Genomic DNA, 18,874 nt, shown 5'->3' on the forward strand with positions numbered 1-18,874 from the left:
TTTGTTATTTGGCAGCTGAGAAATCACATTGTTTGCTTATAATTTTAAAATTAATTTTAACTGCCTCAGTAAACAGAATTGCTTCCAGTTTATGTCTATATATTGCTGACATTCTGAAACTGAATAATTCTGCATAGTTCATCTCAGTTTCTTTATTCACCTCCATAGATGATTCTTTCAGCTAATGGCATCAATGTATTTCTTAAGTTAGAAAATTTTCATTGCCTATGATATTTGTGATGTACTAAGTCTTGTGTGTTTGAAAACTTTTTCTTTTATTCTGTTGGTTATTTAATTACTCTTCACCCAAGTTGTTATTAATAATCATTTTTCTTGTATTTTTAGGAAACTTGGAACAGCTGGCCAGAAGCTGGGGGGTTCTGCAGTCCTTTGCCACATAAAACATGATCCTATGGATCCCAGTGGTTGTTTCATGCTGACTGCAGCTAATGTTGGAAAATGTCAGGCTGTCCTGTGCAGAGATGGAAAACCATTGCCTCTCTCAAAGCTGTACACTGTTGGCTGTGAGGAAGAATTAGAAAGGGTTAAAAAGCACAAAGCTATCGTCACTGAGGTAAAAATATCCAGTATTCAGCCTTCAGAAACTGATTTTCCAATTAACCCAATTAGTATGAGCTGTTTTTAGTCTTTCAAGTATCAGTTCTATTCAGGTTATACGCTTAATATGAATTTTTTTTCTGGCTTGGGGATGTCTCTATTGGTTGACCTGTTGGCATGCAAAATGCTACAGCTATCCAGGAGCAATTTATAAAATCGGAATCTATTCCTGAAGGTAATGATATTACCAATATTCCACCTTAAAGTGCTGAAAAAGACAATAGAACCAGTATTGATGCAAAGAAAACACTTTTTCTTCCTTCTCCTCTTGAAGCTATTTCCCCACATCCCATTTGACAGAAATAAGAAAATGATGTATTTACCATCTGCATTTGCTGTGAGGGAACTAGGGGATAAGAACAGTGCTGCTCTGAAATATGTCAGTATTATGAAAGGGGAAGTGTTGATTGTCGTGAAGCCTCAGGCCTGTATTCAAGAGTGGGTGGAAAGCCAGGCAAGGAATTGCTGAGGCCCTAGTAGAGATACCAGAAGATTGGAGAGTGGTTAATATGCTTTTATTTAAGAAAAGGCTGCAAGGACAAGCCAGGGCACTACAGGTCAATGAGGCTAACATCAGTGGTGAGAAAGTTACTGGAAAAGATTTTGACAGACAGGATCCTTATGCATTTAGAAAGGCAAGGACTCATTAGGGATAGTCCACAAAGTTTTGTGAATGGGAAATTGTGTCCAACAATCTTGAGTTTGTTGAAGAGGTGGCAAACACAATTGATGAGGGCAAGGCATTAAACATTGTCTAAGTGGACAAGAAAAGCCTTTGACTTTTCTAGTCCACTTTGGGTAGTCTGGTTCAGCAGGTGAGATCACATGGGATTCAGGGTGGATACCAAATTGTTTTGGTGAGAGATGAAATTTAATTCAGATATGTGTGAAGTTAAACCAGGGCTGGATGGATTCAGTGAATGGCAGGACACTGTGAGGTGTTGTAGAATTGAGAAACCCAAAGGTATAGGTGCATAGGACCCTGAAAGTGGCAACATGGATGGACAAGGTAGTGAAAAGGGCAAAGGTCTGCATGTCACAACAGGCATAGAGTACAAGCATTTTGAAATTTTGTTACAGCTGTATAAGACATTGATGTATCTGAACCTGGAATATTCTATGTAGTTCTGGTCACCATACAATTTTCCACACAGATTGTGATGGATGTATGGAATGCACTGCCAGACGAAGTGGTAGAGACAGGAACAATTATGGTAGAAAGACATTTGGAGAGGTTCATTGATACAAAAAGGTTAGTGGGATGTGAATATTGTCCTTAATAATTTACTGATTAGATACTTTATCTGAAAATAGTTTTAAATAATCACTTTTTGTCCTGGTTTTAAGCAAATTATGACATTAAGAAGTCACACGTTTTTGGTCCACACATAAATCTTTAAAAAAGTGGCAGTGGAGGCCAATTCTCTGGATGCTTTTAGGAAAGAGTTAGATAGAGCTCATAAAGATAGCAGAGTCAAGGGATATGGGGAGAAGGCAGGAACAGGGTACTGATTATAGATGATTAGCCATGATCACATTGAATGGCGGTGCTGGCTCGAAGGGCTGAATGGCCTACTCCTGCACCTGTTGTCTATAAAAAGAGTACATTTTTTTGTTTTTGCATATTTAGCCCCAAGTAGAATTTGCATAAATCTGTTTGACTTCTGTATCTGCCAATTGGATTTTTGTTCTGAAATTAATAATTCATCTCTCATTGCAGGACAATAAAGTCAATGGCGTAACTGATTCTACAAGAATTTTAGGCTATGCATTCCTCCATCCATACGTCGTACCTCGACCTCATGTTCAGTCTGTTACCCTCACACCACAAGATGAATTCTTCATTCTGGGCAGTAAGGGACTATGGGAAAGTATTTCCTATGTGGAAGCTGTGGAATCTGTAAGAAATGTACCTGATGCCAAAGCTGCTGCCAAAAAGCTCTGTAGTCTGGCTCAGAGCTATGGGTGCAATGACAGCATCAGTGCCGTGGTTGTCCAGCTAAATGTTAGTGAGGACTGTTTCTGTTGTTGTGATGTGAATGGGGTACCTCCATCCAGCCCTGGCATTTTCCCACCATCGGTAAATGTGGTTATTAAAGACAGGCCAGCAGATAACTTAGGGATGCCATCTTCCAGCAGTGGCGTTGCCTCTGAGATCAGCAGTGAAATCTCCACCTCTGAAATGAGCAGTGAAGTGGGTTCAACAGCCTCAGATGAGCCACCTCAGGTGACGATGAATGATGGATGCTCCATCTTCCACAGCGAGCAGCGCTGTATGTTGCACCCAGTATGTCTGACAAACTCATTCCAGCGGCAGCTGTCCAGTGCCACCTTTTCTAGTGCATTTTCAGACAATGGACTAGACAGTGAAGATGAGGAGCCCATTGAGGGGGTCTTTTCCAATGGAAGCAGAGTGGAAGTTGAGGTTGACATACATTGCATTCAGGTTAAGGAAAAAATGGCTTTACACTCACCTCCAGATGCATGTGATGAAGGAATAGTTATCAGTGCAAATGAAGATGAAGCCTCTGAAAAAATGATGCTCCTTAAAGTTCACAGTGAAAATGACTGGCCAGGAGATGATAAGAGCAAGTTCGAGTATTCCACGACAGGGACTATTGGTAGGAGGCGTGGAAATGGTTCAGTTGCCCCATCGGAGAAGAGCCATAATTTGATTGAGGTGGCAGTTGATGCACCTTTGAAAAAGACTGGTGGCTATTTTGCTGCCCCTGCCCAGCCAGATCCAGATGATCAATTCATAATTCCCCCAGAACTGGAGGATGAGGTGAAAGAGATAATGAAACAACATCAAGAACAACAGCAGCGCCAGTATCAACTGGACCAGCTCCCAGAGAGCTACGACACACCTCTATGACCCGAAGGAACAGAGCTAAATTTAGCTAACGACCATAATTTTCTCAAGGAACAGTAATGTGAGATGTTCCAATATCAAAAGATTTTGACTCACTTTATAAATCCTTTTTCCCTGCCAGTTACGCACAATGATGTGCGGCCAATTTTTAATCATTTCTAGATTGTTCTTATTGTTGATTAACTAATTAAATTACATTTAACAGATTAACATCAGTTTTCCTATAACATATCATTTGTACAAGAAGAGGACACATTTAGTGTATTGCCAGCAGTTATTATTGAGTACTTGTTTAAAAAACAGAAAAGCATAAGTATTAAGAACGATTGATTCTAGTTAATGCTGTAAATGTGGTACTTCTAAAATCATGGCTTTTTAAAATGAAGTCATAGAAATTTGTAGACTTTAAAAACTAACTCCTAGGAGTTGCATACTCATTAACGTGACATAGTCACTGAGATGTACTAATCTTCTCTGAGAGAACAGCTGATTCACAGATTATTTGTAAATAGTTTAAATGTTGTGACACTTAAAGACAATGTAGTGTTGTATTTGAAAAACAAAAAATAAAGGAGCTTTTTAAATTTCCCATTATTGCAACTTTAAAAAGATAATGGGTGTCTGAATATTAGTCTATCTACTACCTGACTTATCTTTTGATTTCCTCTTTTGTTTTTCATTAGCTGGTCAATTTACATGCATTATTGTCTTTTCTGTCATATGTTCTGTGCTTACAGCACAACTTAATTTATTGCTATAAACTTTTATAATGTGCAGCATCTATAACCAAATATTTCAATTCATTTTTGTTTATAGTAAATCAGCATTCTAAATAATCAGAAATTTTTAATCAGAAATAATATTGTTTAGGGCCTATCAGTGGCGCCAACAGAGCTCTGCGAACTAAGTAAAAGGTACAGAAGGGATAAGTGGAACAGACATTGTTGGGGGTAGGCCAGTGATAACAGTAGAAGCAACAGGCTTTGGCTCAAAAGAGGCATCGGCTCTAGGTGAAGCGTCTGTTAAGGTTTCCTTTTTGGCTTTTTTCCTCTCTTAATGTACCATTTAAATGGCTCTGGTTTGCTCTTCGTGCCAGATGTTGAAGAACTGGGAGACCCAGAATCTCCCAGGGGACTACATCTGTTTGAAGTGCATCTGTCTGTAGCTCCTTGAAGACCGTGTTAGGGATCTGGAACAGCAACTGGATGACCTTCAACTTGTATGGGAGAGTGAGGACATAATTGATCAAAGTTACAGGAAAGTAGCTACCCCGCAGTTGCAGGAGGCGAGTAGCTAGGTGGCTGTTGGGAGAAATTGAAAAAGGCAGATAGAGCAGAGCACCCCTGTGGGCATTCCCCTCAAAAACAAGTATACTGCTTTGGATACTTTTGTGATGCATGACCTCCTGGGAGAATGCCATGGCGACCAGGTTACAGGCACTGACTATGGGTCCATGGTGCAGAAAGGAAAGAGAGAAAAAAGAAGCAGTAGTGATAGGGGACCCCATAATGAGGGGAATGGACAGGAGATTCTGTGGACGTGAACGGACACCCGGATGGTATGTTGCCTGCCAGGTGCCAGGGTCAAGGATGTCTCAGATCGTGTCCACAGCATTTTGGAGGGGGTGGGAGAGCAGCCAGATGTCTTGGTATATATTGGTACCAATGACATAGGAAGGAAAAGCAATGAGGTCCTGAAAAGAGAATTTAGAGAACTAGGTAGAAAGCTGAGAAGCAGGACCTCCCGAATTTGTGGCTGAGAAGCTGGTATAGGGGGCAGGGCATCCGGTTCTTGAAACTTTGGGATCTCTTCTGGGGAGGTATGACCTGTTCAAAAGTGACGGGTTGTACCTGATCCCGAGGGTGCCCAATATTCTCATGGCAGGTTTGTTAGAGCTGTTGGGGAGGGTTTAAACTAATTTGGCAGGGGGATGGGAACTGAAGTGAAGGGACTCAGGACAGGACAGATGGTAAAAAAGTAAAGATAGCATGCAGACGGACTGTCAGGAAGGGCAGGCAGGTGATGGGACATAGTTGCAGCCAACAGGCTGAGTATCAAATCATTGGGGATGCAGAATTAGAAAGGATAGCAAATACTCAAGGTATTGTATTTAAATGTGCATAGTATATTAAATAAGGTGGATGATCTTGTTGCAATATTGCCAGTTGCCAGGTATGATGTTGTGGCCATCACTGAATCGTGGCTGAAGGACGGTTGTAGTTGGGAGCTGAATGTCCAAGGTTACACGCTATATCAGAGGGGGTAGTGTGGCTCTACTGGTAAAGAATGGCATCAAATCAGTAGAAAGATGTGACATAGGATCAGAAGATGTTGAATCCTTGTGGATTGAGTTAAGAAACTGCAAGGGTAAAAGGACGTTGATGGCAGTTATATACTGCCCTCCCAACAGTGGCTGGGAAGTGGACCACGGGTTACAACAGGAAATAGAAAAGGCGAGTAAAAAGGGCAATGTTATGGTAGTCATGGGAGATTTCAACATACCGGTCAATTGGGAAAATCAGGTTGGTAATGGATCTTGAGTGAGTTTGTTAAATGCCTAAGAGACAGCTTTTCAGAGCAGGTTTGTTGTTGAGCTTACTAGGGGATCAGCTATACTGGACTGGGTGTTATGTAACGAACCAGAGGCGATTAGGGAGCTTAAGGTAGAATAACCCTTAGGAACCAGTGATCACAATATGATTGAGTTCAACTTGAAACTTAATAGGGAGGAAGTTAAGTCTGATGTAGCAGTACGTATTTCAGCGGAGTAAGGGAAATTACAGTGGCATGAGAGAGGAGTTGGCCAAAGTAAAGTGGAAGGAGCTGCTGGCAGGGATATCAGCAGAGCAGCAATAGTGTGTGTTTCTGGGGAAAATGAGGAACATACAAAAATGACAAAATACCCAAATGGTAATATAGTACAACCATGGCTGATGAGGGTACTCAAAGCCAATGTAAAAGTAAAATAAAGAGCATACAATAAAGCAAAAATTAGTGGGAAGATGGAGGATTGGGAAGTTTTTAAAAATCTACAGAGAGCAACTAAAAGAAAGCCATTAGAAGGGAAAAGATGAAATATGAAAGCAAGCTAGCAGATAATATCAAAGTGGATAGTAAAAGTTTTTTTCAAGTCTGTTTAAAAATAAAAGGGAAATGAGAGTGGATATAAAACCACTAGAAAATGAGGCCGGAGAAGTAATAATGAGGGACAAGGAGATGGCTGATGAACTAAATGAGTATTTTGCATCAATCTTCACTGTGGAGGACACTAGCAGTATGGCTGAAGTTGTAGTGTGTGTGAAGGAAGAGAAGTGGGTGCAGTTACTATTACAAGAGAGAAGGTACTCAAAAAGCTGAAAGACCTAAAGGTACATAAGTCACCCGGACCAGATGAATTGCATCCTAGGGTTCTAAAAGAGGTAGCGTTAGAGATTGTGGTGGCATTAGAATTGATCTTTCAAAAATTATTGGACTCTAGCATGGTGCCAGAGGACTGGAAAATTGCAAATGTTACTCCACTCTTTAAGGAAGTAGGAAGGCTGTAGAAAGGAAATTATTGACCATTTAGCCTGATCTCAGTGGTTGAGAAGATGTTAGAGTCAATTGTAAAGGATGAGGTGATGGAGTACTTGGTGACACAAGATAGTACAAAGTCAGCATTGTTTCTTTCAGGGAAAATCATGCCTGACAAACCTATTGGAGTTCTTTGAGGAGATTACAGGTAGGATAGATAAAGGGGATGCAGTGGATGTGGTATATTTGGACTTTCAGAAGGCCTTTGACAAGGTGCCACACATGAGGCTGCTTACCAAGTTAAGAGCCCATGTTATGAGATGAAAGTTACTAACATGGTTAGAGTATTGGCTGATTGGTAGGAGGCAGCAAGTGGGGAATAAAAGGATCCTTTTCTGGATGGCTGCCAGTGACCAGTGGTGTTCCGCAGGGGTCAGTGTAGGGACCGGTGTAGGGGCCACTACTTTTTATGCTGTATATAAATGATTTAGATGATGTAATTGATGGCTATGTTGCCAAATTCACAGATGATACGAAGATTGGTGGAGGAGCAGGTAACGTTGAGGAAACAGGTAGGATGCAGAGGACTTGTATTAGGAGAATGGGCAAGAAAATGGCAAATTAAATACAATGTTGGAAATTGCATGGTCATGCACTTTGGTAGTAGAAATAAATGTGCGGACTATTTTCTAAATGGGGAGAAAATCCAGGAATCTGAGACGCAGAGGGACTTGGAAGTCCTTGAGCAGAACACCCTGAAGGTTTACTTGCAGGTTGAGTCAGTGGTGAGGAAAGCAAATACTAGGTTACCATTCATTTCAAGAGGTCTAGTGTATAAGAGCAAGGATGTGATGGATGCTGCAGCTTTATAAGGCAATGGTGAGGCCTCACCTTGAATACTATGAACAGTTTTGGGCCCTTCATCTTAGAAAAGATGTGCTGGGATTGGAGAGGGTCCAGAGGAGGTTCACAAGGATGATTCCAGGAATGAAAGGGTTATCATATGAGGAACGTTATCATATATATAACTCTGGGTCTGTACTTGCTGGAATTCAGAAGAATGAAGGGGGATCTCATTGAAACCTGTCGAATGTTGAAAGGCCTAGACAGGGTAGATGTTTCCCATGGTGGAAGAGTCTAGGACAAGAGGGCACAGCCTCAAGATAGAGAGGTGCCCTTTCAAAATAGAGATGCAGAGAAATTTTTTTAGCCAAAGGGTGGTGAATTTGTGGAATTTGTTGCCACATGCAGTTGTGGAGGCCAGGTCGTTGGATGTATTTAAGGCAAAGGTTGATGGGTTCTTGATTGGACATGGCATCAAAGGTTATGGGGAGAAGATCGGGAACTGGGGTTCAAGAGGGAAAAAAAAGGATCAGCCATGATTGAATGGCAGAACAGACTCAAGGGGCCAGACGGCCTAATTCTGCTCTTATGTCTTATGGTCTAATATTAGGGGTCCATCTAACTGGTTTCAAGCTTTATAAGTTATTCAAATTAATATAAATGGGAAACTAGATTAGTAGTTCGAAATGAGCTACAAGGGATAAAAAGGTGCTTAGTTCAAAACAACTTATACTTCAGCACATGATAGTTGCTTGAGGTGCTGAGAGTTAAAAGAAGCTGAAGATCAGTTGAATTGATGCTATATGACTCCGTAACTCTATATAACCAACCTTGCTGGGATTCATTGTCAACAGGATTCCATAGACTTGTTCCATGCTAACTGAACTTAAATTCTAACATTAAGCACACACCTGAAAGAGACGAGTCCCAAAGCATTTTATACCTGATAAAGTGCCTTTGAAGTGAAGCCACTGTTGTAATCTATAAAATATGACAGCCATTTTACACATAACATGTTCTCAAAATAGTTGTTGGCCAAATTAGACCAGATTCAACTCAATGCCTACAGTCAGTATCTGCCTGTACTTAGTTAGCTCAGATGCACAGGGCTGAACATGATGACCCTTCAAGGTAGCCTGATGCCTATTGCAGGCAGTTTCTGTGTTCTGGCTGTTCAGGCTATGGGAATTTGCCCTTACAGAATTCATGAATCACAACCCAAAATTTGGGAACTGAATAAAATTTCTCATGGAATTTGCGTGGAAATAATCATCACAATTTCTTTTCAACTTGCGTTTTTGATGCCTGCACACATGAACTAGCTTTACATTATGGAAAATTGCAATATAGCCTGTTTTCTAGGAATGCAATCCCACCCACCTCTACCTGCAGCACAGGTGGGGTAAAACTAGTCAACTAAATCAATCATCCAACATATAGGAGAAACTAAATATACTAGATGATTGGTTTAGCAGGGAACTCCATTTTTTTCCTATGACTGTGACGTGATTTATCTGAGGTTGACCTCTTTTTCTTCCGTGTATGCTACTCAGCAGTATCCTGATGTCAACCAAAACATCAACAACCATTTACCATCATATATATAGGCAAATATCTGGTGAATAAGACTGTTGGGAGCATTCCAACATGGAAGCTGAAGAATTTACCTTCAAGTAAAAAGAAACTGTAATAAAATCACAAATCGTAACCATGAGACTACATGGCTTTTAACGATGTTCATAAGGAAAGGAAATGTGTTGTCATTATATTCTGGCCTCTGTGGTCTGAAATTACTAATAAAGCATCTTGTGTTGTGGGACAGTGAGGGATGGAAAATGATACTAAACTTTATCAGTGACATTTCTGTGTTTCCTGGCATCAGGGTGTAGTCAGGATGATAATGGCTATCAGCCATGTCCATACTTGGGATGCTGCCACAGAAGTCAATGCTGCCTGGTTTTTCTTGTCAATATTCTCTTTCCCTCCTAACCTGAAGGGGTTGGCTTCTTAATGCGTTCCAGTTCCAGGAGTATCAGTTATCTTTTGACACCTTAATTAGGTGAGCATCCCTAAGTTCTGATGGCTAGAATATGAGTTCACTGGAATCTTTTTAGGTTCTTGTCTTTGGTTGACATCCCCAAGAAATCCAGCAGAGGGCAATGGACAGTGATCAAGAATGGGAACCTAGAGTGAACACACCACGGAAGCTGAAGATAATTGAAAGTACTGTATTCTGGAAACCATCACAGTACAGGTGAATGATGGAACTAGAGTTCCTTGTTCTACATAAACCATTAATGGACTGGTGGGGATTTTAATGCTGGCTGTTTAATTGCTGTTTTCTTGAAATTGCATTTGTCACAAAATTTCTAAACCGTAGGACAAAAATAGGCCAGAAGCTGCTAAGAGATGGTGATTCAAATTAAAGACTCAGCACTCTGCTTACAGAATTACTGTAGGTGAGCATAAAGGTCACAATGGACATGAGGCTCCAAGGGATCTTTTCTGTGCTCCGGGTCTCTTTATTTGCATGTTTTTACAATTGTATTTATATAAGTACGCTAATACATCTTTGTGTTTATTTGTGCAATTAAATGTGTCCATATACATGTGTGTATGCTCCTGTTTGTATGTTTATTAACCTTTGAGTGCTTCAACTGGATTAATTTGTACATATTAATGTATATGCAAAGGCAGTTTGCACACGAGCAAGTGTGTAAGTGTATGTGTGTGTCTTTGAATCTGTACACATGTATGCATTCAAGTGTGTTTGCAAAAAAAATTGTTGCAGCAGGCTATAAGAATCATCAGCAAATTACATATGAATATACATAAAATAATTAGACGTATTTGACATTTCAGCCCATCTGAAACCACCTTGACCAAAGTTCTAATGGCTACTTCCACTTCTCTAAAAATTAAGAGAAAGGTTTCCTAAATAATAAGTTTTCACTTCAACCGTGCTATCTTTAAGTCTGTACCACATGGCTATCATTTGAGTACCTCTACTGGTTGCCTCTAACATCACTACTGTGCCTCAGTTTGTGGCATTTTGGCATCTGAAACATTTGTGGATTGATGTCCCATTCCAGAGACTTAAGCAGAGTGGCCATTGCAGCACTACAGGAGGGCTCACTATCAGGATTACCTTCTTTCAGCCACGATGTTAAAACTCCCAATTGCTCTATCAGGTAGATTCAAATGACCCCATGAGTTATGAAGAAAATTATTGCCATATTTCTCTCATAAGGAGATTAACTGGTCTACATTGCATTGCTATTTACAGGAGTTTGATGTGCCAGCTCCTTAGAACTGATTCATTAATTGTAAGGAACTTCAGGATATTCTGAGGTAGATAATTATTTACTTTTCTTTCATTATTTATTTCAAAGATGCCAAGTCTGTGCCCTCAAAAACTGCAGACCAGCTGAACTGTAATGGATGAATTCTCAACCCGTAACATTTTTTCTAGCTTAACAAACAATTCCTGAGGAAGCTATGTGGTTTTCAGTTTTGTGGTGTAACATGTGAGCCAAATAAAGACAGTTATTTATGATTTTTCTAAGGCAAGGCTACCGTGGGAGATTGTCAACTATTACATATTAGCAGCCTGGCGCAACTTAGTAGTGTCAAATATTCCCTGGGCCTGAGCATCAGCAGTCTCCAAATTTCCTGTTATAGGTATTTATTTCTCTGTGATTGCAAATTCCCAGTTAACTGCTCAGAATATTATTGTTACCAATCATTATGCTTTAGTCATACATTTTCCTGTTCAGTTTCCCGTATTCTTTCCTTTTATTTCTTTCTAAGCATCTCTTGGAAGTTACCATGTAATTAATTTAATGAAAGCTACAGTTCACATGACAATGCTCTTGCATGAGTCAGAAAGTCATGAGTTCAAAGCCCTCTGTCGAATATTGAGCACAAAATCTCCCTGGTGGTACTGACAGAGTGCTTCACTCTTTAGATGAGCTTTTTAAATGAAACAAGAAAAAGCCCTTTCTGCTCTCCCATGAAAATAAAGGAGATTCAGTGGTACTTTTGAAAAGGCCAGAGAAGTATGCCTGGTTTTCTGCCAAATTTTATCTCTTGACGAACACCAGAAAATCAGATAATCTGGTTGTCATTGCACTGTTTCTTGTGGGAGTTTGTGTGCAAATTGATTTCTGTATTTCCCACATTATTACAATGACGACGATCAAAAATATATTTTTGCCTAAAACAACTTCTGAGCATAAATGTTGAGTATGTCCTATCTTTTTACTGATACATGCTCCTCATTTAATCTTTCAGCACACCATTTTGACTTTACAATCAACAATCTGATGCCATGGTCCAGTAAAACAACCTGATTCTCCAGTTACACTCAGTAATGTTGGATTAACAAACTGATTCTGCAGCTTAGTAGTCTTTGCTATGTCAATTTATGTGAATATGACGTGGCAGAATCTGCTAGTCAAAGCAAATATTTAACCATATCTTGCTGATATCCACAAGTTTTTAAGTTTAGAAATTACCTCTTTCATCCCTGCACTCACCACTACTATGACCTTCTGTCAACTTGAAGGTGAATCTTATTATTGTTAACCCAGCAATTATGGAAGTTCCCCAACCACCCCTCGGATTTAGATTTCTGGATCATCGGGACCACTTTTGGAGCAGGCATGACCTGTACAAAAAGGATAGGTTGCACTTGAATCCCAGGGGGACCAATATCCAGGCAGGGATTTTTGCTAAGGCTATTGGGGCGAGTTTAAGCTAGAATTGCTGGGAGGTGGGAACCAATCTGAAGAAACAGAGGAAGGGGCGGTTGGCTCACAAATAAAGAAAGCTTAGAGACAGTGTGAGAGGGAGGATAGGCAGGTGATAGAGAAGGGATGCATGCAGACTGATGGTTTGAGATGTGTCTATTTTAATGCAAAAAGCATCATGAACAAAGCAGATGAGCTTAGAGTGTGGATCAGAACTTGGAGCTATGATGTTGCGGCCATTGCAGAGACTTGGATGGTTCAGAGGCAGGAATGGTTACTTCGAGTGCCAGGCTTTAGATGTTTCAGAAAGGGAAGGGAGGGAGACAAAAGAGGTGGGAGGCGTGGCACTGCTGATCAGAGATGGTGTCACAGCTACAGAAAAGGTGGAAGTCATGGAGGGGGATTGTCTACTGAGTCTCTGCGGGTGGAAGATAGAAATGGGAAAGGGTCAATAACTTTACTGGGTGTTTTTTATAGACCACCCAATAGTAACAGGGATATCAAGGAGCAGATAGGGAGACAGATTCTGGAAAGGTGTAATAATAACAGGGTTGTCGTCGTGAAAGATTTTAATTTCACAATTATTGATTGGCATCTCCCTAGAGCAAGGGGTTTAGATGGGGTGGAGTTTGTTAGGTGTGATCAGGAAGGTTTCCTGACATAATATGTAGATGAGCCTACAAGAGGAGAGGTTATACTTGATCTGGTATTGGGAAATGAACGTGGTTAGGTGTCAGATCTCTCAGTGGGAGAGCATTTTGGAGATAGTGATCACAATTATATCTCTCTTACCATAACATTGGAGAGGGATAAGAACAGACAAGTTATGAAAGTGTTTAATTGGAGTAAGGGGAAATATGAAGTTATCAGGCTGGATCTTGTAAGCATTAATTGGGACAGATGTTTTCAGGGAAATGTACAGCAGAAATGTGGCAAATGTTCATGGGATATTTGTGTGGCATTCCAATGAGACAAGGAAAGGATGGCAGGTTACATGAATCATGGTGTTCAAAGCCTGTTGAAAATCTAGTCGAGAAGAAAAGAAAAGCTTACGAAAGGTTCAAAAAACTAGCTAATGATAGAGATCTAGAAGATCATAAGGCTAGCAGGAAGGAGCTTAGGAACGAAATTGGGAGAGCCAGAAGGGGCTATGAAAAGGCCTTGGCGAGCAAGATTATGGAAAACCCCAAGGCATTCTACAGGTATGTGAAGAGCAAGAGGATAAGACATGAGAGAATAGGACCAGTCAAGTGTACAGTGGAAAAGTGTGTATGGAACCAGAGGAGATAGCAGAGTTACTTAACGAATACTTTGCTTCAATATTCACTACGGAAAAAGATCTTGGCGATTGTAGGAATTGGCAGATTGAAAATCTTGAGCATATAGACATTAAGAAAGAGGATGTGCTGAAGCTTTTGGAAAACATCGAGTTGGATAAGTCTCCAGGACCGGATGAGATGTACCCCAGGCTACTGTGGGAGGCGAGGAAGGAGATTGCTGAGCCTCTGGCAATGATCTTTGCATTATCAGTGGGGACAGGAGAGGTTCTGGAGGATTGGAGGGTTGCAGATGTTGTTCCTTTATTCAAGAAAGGGAGTAGAGATAGCTCAGGGAATTATAGACCAGTGAATCTTTCTTCAGTGGTTGGTAGGTTGATGGAACAGTTCCTGAGAGACAGGATTTATGAACATTTGGAGAGGCATAATATGATTAGGAATATTCAGCATGGTTTTGTCAAAGGCAGGTGGTGCCGTACGAGCCTGATCGAATTTTTTGATGATGTGACTAAATGCATTGATGAAGGTAGAGCAGGAGATGTATATCGATTTCAGCAAGGCATTTGATAAGGTACCCCATGCAAGACTTATTAAGTAAGGAGGCATGAGATCCAAGGGCATCTTGCTTTGTGGATCCAGAATTGACTTGCTCACAGAAGGCAAAGAGTGATTGTAGACGGGTTGGTGACCAGTGGTGTGCCTCAGGGATCTGTTCTGGGACCCCTTCTCTTGATTTTTATAAATGATCTGGATGAGGAAGTAGAGGGATGGGTTAGTAAGTTTGCTGATGACACAAATGTTGGGGGTGTTGTGGATAGTATGAAGGGTTGTCAGAGGTTATAGTGGGACATTGATAGGATGCAAAACTAGACTGAGAAGTGGCAGATAGAGTTCAACCAAGATAAGTGTGAGGTGGTTCATTTTGGTAGGTCAAATATGATGACAGAATACGGTATTAATGGTAAGACTCTTAGCAGTGTGGAGGATCAGAGGGATCTTGGGGTCTGAGTCCATAGGATGCTCAAAGCAGCTGCACAGGTTGACTCTTTGGTTAAAAAGGTATACGGTGCATTGGTCTTCATCAACTATGGGATTGAGCTCAAGAGCCAAGAGGTAATGTTACAGCTTTATAGGACCCTGGTTAGACTCCACTTGGCGTACTGTGCTCAGAAAGATGTGGAAACTATAGAAAGGGTGCAGAGGAGATTTACAAGGATGTTGCCTGGATTGGGGAGCATGCCTTATGAGAATAAGCTGAGTGAAATTGGCCTTTTATCCTTGGAATGATGGAGGATGAGAGGTGACCTGATAGAGGTGTATAAGATGATGAGAGGCATTGAGTGGGAGGATAGTCAGAGGCTTTTTCCCAGGGCTGAAACAGCTAACATGAGAGTACATGGTTTTAAGGTGCTTAGAAGTAGGTACAGAGGAGATGTCAGGAGTAAGTTTTTTACATAGAGAATGGTGAGTGCATGGAATGGGCTGCTGGCAACAGTGGTGGAGCCGGATATGGTAGGGTCTTTTAAGAGACTCCTGGATAGGCACATGGAGTTCAGAAAAATAGAGGGCTATGGGTAACCCTGGGTAATTTCTAAGTATGTACATGGTCGGCACAGCATTGTGCGCCAAAGGGCCTGTATTGTGCTGTAGATTTTCCTTGACCTCCATTGTGAAATTGTCTAAAAATAAGTCATGGATTTTCCGGTTGGTGACTAAGCAATACCCATGAAGAAAGTTGTGCACAAAGACCTGACTGTTTCTGTGGTGAAGAATCCCCCTTTTCTGAATTTGGTTATTAGCAAACATTTGTTCAATGGATCTCTGGAACCCAGCAACAGTGATGTCATTGAGCTGGCTGGATAACTAATATGTCACAAAGTTCTCAGCAAACGAAGCAGGAGCACAATTTATTGCTGGTATTTTAAATGTCTCCTGTAGTGCAAAATGAAGATTGAAGTATATGTGAGATTAAGGTAGAAGTCAAGAAAAAAATAAATATATCCTTTTCTTTTTTTAAAAAAAATGATTGATTGCTTTAACCGTTCTTCTCATCGAATTCCACACATATAAAATTACTTTTTTTTGCAGCTGTTTGATTGGCTCAACAGTAATAACAGCTTAATACGTCAATATAAAGTCACGTAAACCTCATGTAGCAAAGCACAACTTAAAGGTGTTTCAGAATGGAATAATTGATGAATACTTAGAGCTCTTACTGATTAACTGAATGCTCAAGAACATGTTGGAAAAGCTGCAGTGGATACACATCCTTGGTGGAGACATTGTGCAGTACGGCACAGAAGCAGGCCCCTTCAGCCCATCTAGTGTCGAACTGTTACGTTGCTTAGTCCCATCGACCCACACCTGGATCGTAGCTGTACATACCCCTCCCCTCCAAGTACTTATCCAAACTTCTCTTAAACAGTGCAATCAAACCCACATCCGCTACTTCTACTGGCAGTTCCTTCCACATTTGCACCACCCTCTCAGTGCAGAAGATCCCTCAAATACTTCACTTTTTACCTAAACCTATGGTCTCTAGTTCTCATTTAGCAAAGCACAACTTATTGAAGGTATTCTGCACAGGAACAATTAGTGAATACTTGAAGCTCTTATTAACTGAAAGCTCAAGAACATGTTGGATAAACTACAATAGATACACCCTTGGTCTGGTAGTGAATCATATTTCAAGCTAAATTGATTATCAAAGTACAAATATGTCACCATATACAACCCTGAGATTCATCTTCTTGCAGGCATACTCAATAAATCCATAATAGAAGAATAACCATAACAGAATCAGTGAAAGACCACACCAACTTGGGAATTCAACTAGTGTGCAAAAGACAATGAAGTGCAAATACAAAAAGAAAGAAGTAATAAATAAATGAGCAATAAATATCAAGACATTGAGATGAAGAGTCCTTGAAAGTGAGTCCATAGGTTGTGGGAACATTTCAATGATGGGGCAATTGAAGTTGAGTGAGGTTCTCTATAGCCTTTGGTTCAAGAGCCTGATGGTTGAGGGGTAATGTTCCTGAACCTGGTGGTGTGAGTCCTGAGGCTCCTGTATCTTTTTCCTGATGGCAGCAGTGAGAAGAGACAATGTCCTCAGCAGTGGGGGTCCCTGATGATGGATGCTGCTTTCCTGTGACAATATTTAGTGTAGATGTGCTCAATGGTGTTGAGGGCTTTGCACACGATGGACATTGCTGTATCCACTACTTTTTGTAGGATTTTCTGTTCAAGTGCATTACCAGGCTATGATGCAGCAGTCCATATATTCTCCATTACACATCTATTAAAAATTTCAAAGGTTTAGATGTCTTGCCAAATCTTCCTGAACTCCTAAGGAAGTAGAGGCTTTCTTTGTCATTGCACTTAAGTGCTGGGTCCAGGGTAGATTCTCCAAAATGATGACACCAAAGAATTTAAATTGCTGACCATCTCCACCTCTGATCCACCAATGAGGACTGGCTCATGAGCCGCTAGTTTCCTTCTCCTGAAGTCAGTAATCATTTCCTTGGCCTTGCTGACATTGAGTAAGAAGTTGTTCTATGGCACCACTCTTACAGATTTTCAATCTTTCTCATAAATGCTGATTTGTCACCACCTATGACTCTGCCCTGGACAGTTATGTCATCAGCAAACTTGAATATGGCATTGGAGCTGTGCTTAGCCACACAGTTATAAGTGTAAAGCAAGTAGAGTAGAGGGCTAAGCATATAGCCTTGTATGACTAGATGATAGTCGTTGAGACAGGTTATCACGTTCTTCTTAGGCACTGGTATAATTGAAGCCTACTTGAAAAAGGTGGGTTCCTCGGACTGCTGAAGTGAGAGGTTAAAGATCTCAGTGAACACTCCATCCAGTTGATCAGCACAGGTCTTTAGTATTTGGCCAAGTACCCCGTTTGGGCTGGATTCCTGAAGGCTGCTCACACGTTGACCTCACAATAAATCATCTGGGGTTCTGAGAGTTTGTGATGGTTCCTCCATGTTTTGACAGTCAAAGTGAGCATAGAAGGCATTGAGCTAATCTAGAAGCAGAGCCCTGTTGTCATCTGATTTAACTTTATAAAAGGTGATAGTATTCAAGCCCTGCCACAGCTGTTGAGTATTTTTTGTTGATTCAAGTTTAGTCTGGAATTGCCACTTCACCCGTGAGATGGCTTCCCAGAGATCATACTTGGATCTCTTGTAGTTTTTTTTCGTTCACCTGGCCTGAATGCCTCTGATCTGACCCTCAGCAGATTGCAGGTTTCATGGTTCATCCGGGGCTTCTGATTGGGGAAGACTCATCTACAACTGTTTTAGTAAAGTCTGTGACAACCATGGTGTATTCATTCAGATCCACAGATAAGTCATTGAACACGGCACAGTCCACTGACTCGAAACAATCTTATAACTGCTCCTTACCTCCCGTAACCACTTCTTTGTTGTACTAATCTCTGGAGTTTGCTAGTTAGCCGCTGTTTGTATGCAAGTAGAAGGACTGCAAGTGATTTGATTTACTGAAATGCAGTGTGGGCATGGAGCAGTAGGCTTTCCTTATCTTAGTATAACAGTGGTCTAGTGTGTTGGGACCTCTAGTGCTACAGGTTATATGCTGATGGTAACAGGGCAGGGTTTTCTTCAAACAAGCCTGGTTGAAGTCCCCAACTATGTATTGAAATGTGTCAAGATGGACTTGTTTGGAGACGGCACCTCGCAGTATCTCCAGCACTTGATTAGAATTGGCCGTTGATAACTTCTGAATCTCTGAATTTAACTCTGTTTGTGCACGTTTTATAGGTTACTATCAGTTTCGTGGCAAAACTAAAATGAGCACCAAGTCCTGTGTTAGGACTTTGCTATTTATAAGTGAAAGGATTAAATTCAGGAGTGTGTTATCTATAACTAGATTCAATAGATATGAAGATTACAGGCTGACTGGAAGAGCAGGGAAGTAGGAAAAGTTGGATAATGCTTTCTGAAAAATGGCAAAATACAGTGGGCAGA

General features: G+C 40.8%; 1 protein-coding gene across 1 annotated transcript in view; it reads left to right on the forward strand.

The window, feature by feature from the left end:
* The window catches only part of LOC140713778 (PH domain leucine-rich repeat-containing protein phosphatase 1-like), a 160,859-nt gene extending 156,755 nt beyond the window's left edge, over positions 1-4,104 (forward strand). Inside the window, exons 16-17 of the mRNA XM_073024300.1 lie at positions 346-574; positions 2,339-4,104. Of these exons, the coding sequence (XP_072880401.1) occupies positions 346-574; positions 2,339-3,493 (1,384 nt within the window). The 3' untranslated portion in view covers positions 3,494-4,104. The remainder of the gene's footprint in view (positions 1-345; positions 575-2,338) is intronic.
* The last annotated feature ends 14,770 nt before the right edge of the window (positions 4,105-18,874 follow it).

Source organism: Hemitrygon akajei, chromosome 20 (assembly GCF_048418815.1).
Source record: "Hemitrygon akajei chromosome 20, sHemAka1.3, whole genome shotgun sequence".
NCBI classification, from domain to species: domain Eukaryota; kingdom Metazoa; phylum Chordata; class Chondrichthyes; order Myliobatiformes; family Dasyatidae; genus Hemitrygon; species Hemitrygon akajei.